This window comes from Priapulus caudatus, unplaced genomic scaffold, assembly GCF_000485595.1.
Source record: "Priapulus caudatus unplaced genomic scaffold, Priapulus_caudatus-5.0.1 Scaffold3455, whole genome shotgun sequence".
NCBI classification, from domain to species: domain Eukaryota; kingdom Metazoa; phylum Priapulida; class Priapulimorpha; order Priapulimorphida; family Priapulidae; genus Priapulus; species Priapulus caudatus.
In genome coordinates, this window is record NW_014580516.1 from 3,022 (window position 1) to 11,215 (window position 8,194).

Sequence of the window (8,194 nt, forward strand, 5' to 3'; positions counted from 1 at the left end):
AAGCGGTCGGATGGAATTTGCAAGGTCACGCCGTGTGATGCATCGTCGGCCTCGAAGTTTTGTAATATGTCGAAAGAATGCATCCCGCACAAGTGCGTGACCGCCTGATCGCAGCTTGTGTCCGATATATATGAAGATATTGCTTTAATAAAGCTAGCAGCTACTACCATTACCACCACTACAACTACTACTACTACTACTACTACNTAACGTTATACCTATGCTCTTGCGTGTATCGTACTACATGTATGGGTCGTGTGTTCACAGGGAGGCGTTGGCAACGCGAAAACAAAGGCGACGCTAACAGCCTATGTCGTGACGTCGTTGATTGAGTCCAACGTGGCCGACGCAGGGCGCGCCATCTCGGCTGCCTTCTCCTGCATCGAGAGTGAAACCTTCGAGGACGCCTACACCACGGCGCTGGTGGCTTATGCGTACGCCCGACACGGCGACATGCCCAAAACTCAGGAATACTTTGATAGGTAATCGCTAATGCAACTATTACAGCCGCACCTGATCAGCACTCGTCCATGGATCCATTCTCAGTTTCCCATGTATTAATATGTGCCCTTTCCCTGTTCCCCGCGGCCCGGTTTACTTTGATTCCCTATTCACGAAAATAATTATCTGGTATTTTCTAGTTCCCAGATAATTAAAATGGTCCAATTCCGCGTCCCTAAAAAACCGCCCCTCTAAATAAACATGGTAGTTGCGTGCTTACCTATTCGATCCAACATGTTCGTTTCAACCGGTTTGAGTTTTATTAGCCGCGAGCCAAACGAGAAAAGCAAATAAAGTAGGTAAGCATGTTGCGTTACCAACTTGCTACGACGAGGCCTCTAAAGACACATTAGGCCATACGGAAAATGTTTGAAAACCCTTATGTCGTGTAAGGCGTGACTCATGGCGCAATACTTTACAGTGCCATAGTCGAATTTGCTGATTTTGCGACGATGCAGTAACGCCAGCCATATTTCAATAGGTTGCTTAAGATGGCTGTACGAAACGAGACCGCACAAACGACGCACTGGGAGAAGGCTGTACCAGAGACAGTGGACGTGACGTAAGTATCGTCGCAAGTTATAATCATTCACAATCACGGTCGCGACAGTTTGACAATCACGGTCGTAGTGCTTATGTTCGTACTCACGTGATCTACATACTAAATCGCTCTGCGCGTGATCTGTCCGTCCGCCGATCTGTCGATCCGATCGACACGCGCGGGAGTCCAGTGTTAGCTAGTCTGCTCGCTGTCCGGTAATTTGTCGTGCTCGTATAATAACTGTCACGCGAAGATCCCTTAATCTGCGCAGCGTATTTAATAAGCGGTCGGATGGAATTTGCAAGGTCACGCCGTGTGATGCACCGTCGGCCTCGAAGTTTTGTATTATGTCAAAAGAATGCATACCGCACAAGTGCGTGACCGCCTGATCGCAGCTTGTGTCCGATATATATGAAGATATTGGTTTAATAAAGCTAGCAGCTACTACCATTACCACCACTACAACTACTACTACTACTACTACTACTACTACTACTACTACTACTTCTACTACTACTACTACCACTATACTACCATTACCACTACTACTACTACTACTACTACTACTACTACTACTACTACTACTACCATTACCACTACTACTACCACTACTACTTCTACTACTACTACTACTACTACTACTACTACTACTACCACCGCCGCAACCACCACAATTCAGAAAATCACAATCACAGTTCACAAATTCGGAATCACCCTCAGAAATCACATTTGAAATTGTTCTCCCTTCCGCGTGTGTAGGTTGCCATGGAACCGGCAAGCCGAGAAGAAGGCGATAAACACTGAGATGACAGCATACGCTCTGCTGACGCTGATGCAGATGGAAAATGATGACACAGCGCTGCCTCTCACCATCGTCAGGTGGATAACGCAGCAGCAAAACTCTCGGGGTGGCTTCTCGTCAACACAGGTGCTCAACTTATATAATTCTGATGAGTGTCCTTTTGCAGCCAAGTTTAGAAATTATCTCTGAGGCTGGAATCGTCAAAGAACTCGTAAGAACATGCCTGAATCGGGAGAGCATAATATAAAGCTTTCTATGTTATGCAACCCAACAATGTTTACCCCTACGGAATCTTCCTCCCCTTGACTCTTGCCGAAAATGCAGAGAACGTACTTCTGTGTGTGAAGTAAGCCTTGTGTGTGATGAAAAGTACCTTAGCTCAATCAGGTTTCACATATTTCTATGCAGGAGACTGTCGTCGCACTGCAGGCTCTCTCCAAGTTTGCCATGGTGTTCTTCGGTTCTCAAACCAGCAGCGACATCGCGATCAGCGGTGACGACGTTAACGCTGCCGTGAGCGTGTCTAGCATCAACAGCCTAGTCCAGCAGCTGGTCGACGTGCCCTCGGTACCCAGCAAGCTCGAGGTCACGGTGACGGGGTCACGATGCGTCATCATTCAGGTAAGCGTTGGGCCGCACCATCCGCTCACAGGTGGCAGCACGGTATGCAGCTTAGTGAATGCGTTGGGTCGCGTTAATGAATGAAAAGATAACGCATATAGAACCCTCCAGATAACGCGAAGAACTTTCCAGAATTATTGAGAATTACAGTTTATTTCGTTCTGAAGCCCGATCGCAATGAGTGCTGTGAACCAACGAGAGCTACAAGTTATGACCTTATAGCAAGCATTCTATACTGACTCGGAATCCCAGCATATGCAGATATCATGTCTTACTATAGTTTCTTGATTTAGGGCAACGTGTTCTACAACCTGTTCGAAGAGAAGAGAAGGCTTCCTGTATTTTCAGCCAGTGCTGATGTCACGACGACTAACTGTAAGACGTGGGAGATAACAGCCTGTGGCACGTAAGTATTTACGTAATTTACCCAAACGTGCTCCTGCTGTGTATTGTGCTTATTAAGATCCAGTGGCGTAACCAGGATTTTTTAACAGGGGGGGGGCAAAAACAGCGAACTGCGCAAAATAGTTGATGACTTAATATTTTAATGGTTTCTCCGCTTCCCTCTCCACACCCTATGCTCCCCCACCTCTCAGCTCTGCAATCTTTGTTTTGGGCGCCATGTTAACAGGGGACATTTGTGTTCGTTGTTCTCTGCTCCCTAGATATGTAGCTGTTCAATGGCAGATCCAGGATTACAAGTGGAGGGGGAAAACACAGGCGGGGGGCACTGGGGTCCTCCCCCAGAAATTTTTGAAAATGTAGATCGCAGGAGATGGTATTTGAGGCACTTTTGAGTACATGTACAGCCTTCATTCTGACTACGACAATTCTCTTTTTAGTAGAACAATTCTTTCTTTTTTTTCTTTTTTACTTTCGGCTCAACAGGGGGGGCCATGGCCCCCTTTGGCCCCCCCGTAACTACGCCACTGTTAAGACCTCGTGTGATATTAATATCATCAAGAGTTAATAATAAAGAGGCTTTTGATAACATGTGTATTCGAAGCTTTTCATTTATATATCTGGTCTTGTAGGTTTACTGGTGAGGAACCATCAAATATGGCTATAATCAGTGTAAATATGGTCACCGGATATTCACCAGTGAAGGCGTCATTGCGGGAGGTAATGTAATTCTCTACCTATCTATATGTATTATTATCTTTTAAATCACTCGGCAGTCAAATATTGCAACCAGCACGCGTATTTATTGTGGCAATCTAGCTCGTCCCGCAGTTGTCGCCTGACTTGGTTCTTCAATTTTCTTCAATGCGCCATGCTATAGTGATTAAACAGTTACAGAGGACGTTTACGGAATGCTATATTCATATCTGCATCGGGCTCGTGATAAACATCTAGGACGAGGAAGTTATAAGTTGTAGCGCGTGGCTTTTCCACACACACGCTACTTTGAGTGCTTTAACAAGCTTCGGTGTGATGGAAGTAGATGGTAGCTAATTCTCACAGCGTGTCAAACGAGTTGAGGTTTTCCTCGCGGTTTTAAGGAATACGTTTGCGTTTATAAGCATTAGATGAGTTTACTTTGGGGTTTTCCTGCAGCTTATTGGCAAGCCAAGTAAAGGTTCCCAATTGAAGCGGTTCGATATTGAAGGCAAGACTGTTGATATCTACGTGAATAAGGTGAGTGAGCACATACTTATAATTAACTTCCAACACACCCTTACCAGAATTAACTGCAAACCATTTTAGCTCAAATAAATTCCTAGATAAGTTAGAATTGTTGAAAATAGTAGTGGTCAGGCTATGATAGCTTGCATGAATATAGGAATAAATATGCATTGAATAGCTACGAATATGAATTTATTTTTATTTAAATAGTTCGAACCAGGCCAGCAGGTGTGTGTGACCTTTCAACTGGAGAAATATCTGGACGTGGAAAACGTGAAGCCTGCCGCTGTGAAGGTGTACGACTACTACGAGACAGGTACGTACACTAGGTGGCGCCAGTGCAGTGAACACGCACTTCCCGTTGTTTGGGCGCATTCGCAAGCATCCAAAGAAAACATTTGCGTTCGGTTTTTGTCTCGTTTATGTATTGAGCTCATCGTGTCCCATGTTATTTACCGCATATAAAATCCACCACGTAAGCTCATTGTATTCATTTATCTCTACAGAACAGGCAGCTTCGACTCTGTACAGCATAGATGAATGCAAGTAAGCAGCTAATGCAGCGACCAGAGGGATACGGAAATCGATATCATTATATCAACAATCGAAAGCATCACTGTCACATTATTAATTACCATCGATGACAGAGACGTTATCGTTGGCTGTGTTAAAAGTATGCGTCACAGCTATATATCTATTGAGGTTTGCGGGACGTTTTTAAACATAAAATTATGGGAAAAAATAAGAGCAGGTATGAAATTTGGCTAGTCATGATAGTGATACCGTAAGCATATCCAATAGTTCATGCATGGCATGAGCAGTATTTAAATATTTGACTTCGTGAAAATCGTCTTTCCTCCGTGTGATTATCCATATTATTTGGTCAATAAATTATTTAAGGCAATGATTGTTTCATTATTTTCTATTGTTGGTTCGTCTTATAACTATAGCATTTTTTTTTTCACGTTAAAAACAGAAAAATATCCAATGACAAAACCTATACAGTTATTTGATTTGATAAAATGGGATTATATAGCAATCGTTTGCTATATATTCAAATTGATATACGCTAGGTTAGTAGCTGTTCAAGTAGGCGAAGGTGGGTAAGTTTGTATGTGTCAGTATGCTGTACGGATATTATATTTAACTTCCAAGACTTGTGCATTTACTTGCATATATATATATATATATATATATATATATATATATATTATATATCTAGAACGACCAAGACAGTTATATTTGATGTACTTAAATACTTAAGATTCGGTAACTTAGAGACTTCTATAGATTATTACGAACACGAATCTATACCGTTCTCATCCAATATCAGAGGCCTCGCCGTGTAAAACAGCTCATCATTCGGAGAGAAACCAGAGATCATAGATATACACATACATAATATTATACGTATATACATATACGTATATATATATAATAGCATATTTATATATTTCTATGATTAATTGCATAGATTACCTAAATAATTAATGACACTTGTGAAAAGAAGTAGGTTACTTGAATCAAATGGCGCACATCATTAAATAATACACAATATAGGCACGTACACGTCTGTAAGTTATAATAATTATTCAGATCATTTTTATATTTTAAATTTTGAATTACGTCTATATACAACGAAATGACATCATTTATATATATATATATCAACAATTGATAGGCTCTTGAAACCAACAATTAATGCACGTTGTTTTGTTATGTTGTTTGTAACCCCGTAGAGATACGCTTTAGCAATTATTCACAGTTTCTTATCAATGTCTGAATAACTGAATTTCAATCCTTGTTTTTTGTATCAAAGTGTTCTCTGCGTTAACAACATGCTATATAAATAACAGCAACATGACATTGTGAACATGGTAATACAGACAGTTGAAATGAATACGCATGCAATTCTAGATTCAGTGCGCCTGGAAGTGTGGCTATTGTAGTAAAATACATGCCTTTTCCCATCTTACATGACAGCTGTGCCTTTGTTTTGTCCATCGCAATATAATTAATAATTTTACACTCATGTGCTTACTATATATATATTAGCATAAATATTTACGCGTAGTCTTAAACTCACGGTTGATAAAATATTCAAAATATACACAATATCGCTATGTACACATTGCACTAGGAATGATACGTCAAAAATTGCACTAGATGATATAGGAACGGGTGAGCGTGTGCGGGNAAGAACTCACATACTCACAGACTGATAATCGATGCACGTTGCAACACAGACAATGTTAGGCACACTGACTGTGCTCGCTCGAACTGTCTTATATATATACACGCTTAAATTTAGCGTCCACAAACCCCTGTCCAAACAAGGAACCATCCCTGCAGCCCCTCGTGCACGTCCGAAACTGTCCAGCAGATGCCCCGATTTAGAATATCCCCATGTACATCCCTATGTACACCGTCGGTTATGTGGGTAATTGATCGGGCCATCCTTACAAGGATCCAACACCCACGATCGCTCTCTATTTCACAAGACAGGAGTATCTCTCTATTGTGTCGAACCCCTCCTCCGGGGAGAGCCGAGTTGCTTCTCGGTCGTGTGCCAAATGCGTACACAAACAACCGCCGCTCGTGCATAAACACTCCCGCCTGCCCTCGCAGACTGTGTTTCACACATTCCCTCAACCTCATCGCTCGTGCCTAGTTAGTTATTACAAGAATCAATCTGCTGGCCGATAATCTTAACGGAGTTATAAAATTATTAACTGATTTAATTAATGCAAACCTCGTGTCTACAATACACAATATCGCTATGTACACATTGCACTAGGAATGATACGTCAAAAATTGCACTAGATGATATAGGAACGGGTGAGCGTGTGCGGGAATCAGAGTAACGAAGCTAGACAACTTATTCATTTATGTGAATTTATGCTTTCAGTTTTTCACGCCAGCCAGTTATGTTTAGCGCGGTGCTCTGACCTACATGCCGCCCCGCCCCTTCTCATCGCACGTGCGCGTTTATGGGAAGCCATTTGTATCATAATTCGAGAAACCACGGTTCCTCGCACGAAACCAGGTTTCGTGCTCACAAAACCTAGTTTCTTGCTCAAGAAACCAGGGTTCTTGCCATGAAACTACGTTTCGTGTCACGAAACCTGGTTTCTAGCCCTATAACGTACCCGCAGTTATAGCTGGAATCTTAGTTTCTTGAACAAGAAACTAGGTTGTGGAAGCAAGAACCTAGGTTTCAGCAAGAAACCCACTTTCAACCGCGCCATTTGTATCATAATTCGAGAAACCACGGTTTCTCGCACGAAACNGTGCTGCTGGATTCTCCGAGGAATACGTCTTCTAATCCGTCGAGACTGTTGTCCATAGCCATTGACGAATCGACACTGTTCATGTCGTCGGCGTACATGTTGTTGTTACTGAACATCCCAGCTGGCGGGAAGCAAAACAATGGTTCGTCAGGATTTTATTGCTATGAGCCGCTGCCAGCTGCGCTGTTTAATACCGGGCGTAAGAGTAAAACACCACGACAAGAGTCGTAGCTAGTGGGGGGTAGGTGGTGGCTGCACTCTTAGATTTCGGAGCAAAATAAAAAAAAACAAGCATAAAAGTTAACTACCCTAAATAAAGAAAATAATATAATACGTGGTGATACAAAGTTATCCCTTACAACTAATATCATATGCTACATGCGGTTATTCTTTAATGCTTGAGACGTTTAATAATATTATTCTTCCGAATAGGCGTGCGGACCAGGAAGCGGAGTGGAATGGAGGCTCCGCTCCTCATTGAATAATAGGCAAGACATCGTACAGATTGGGTATCTTAAGATTCTGTGTAAAATTTATTATTTGCTTGTTTTTATGAGAAATCAATAGCTCCCGTTAGAAATTATGATGCGTAATAACTTTTCAAATTATTTCCGCATCTTAAAAATTAAATATTCTGCAGTTAGATTTTTAATTCCGAGGACCACACCCAGACCTCTGCTATTACGGCCATTCGGCTCCCGGAAAGTCGCCCTGAGTCAAAATTTCTATAGTCCACCAAAATATTTTTACCACAGTGCTGCGTTATTGTTTCCTTCTTATTACTCGGTTGATGCCAATGNCGTGTGTGTGTGT

The 8,194-nt window shown here is 42.1% G+C and overlaps 1 protein-coding gene across 1 annotated transcript; it reads left to right on the forward strand.

The window, feature by feature from the left end:
* The first annotated feature begins 213 nt into the window (after positions 1–213).
* LOC106819445 (alpha-1-macroglobulin-like) lies at positions 214–4,995 on the forward strand. The gene is made up of 9 exons (XM_014824078.1): positions 214–482; positions 983–1,063; positions 1,802–1,970; positions 2,253–2,465; positions 2,759–2,871; positions 3,500–3,587; positions 4,023–4,103; positions 4,302–4,407; positions 4,598–4,995. The coding sequence occupies exons 1-9, from the start codon at positions 454–456 to the stop codon at positions 4,639–4,641; spliced, it is 924 nt and encodes a 307-aa protein (XP_014679564.1). The 5' UTR covers positions 214–453; the 3' UTR covers positions 4,642–4,995.
* The last annotated feature ends 3,199 nt before the right edge of the window (positions 4,996–8,194 follow it).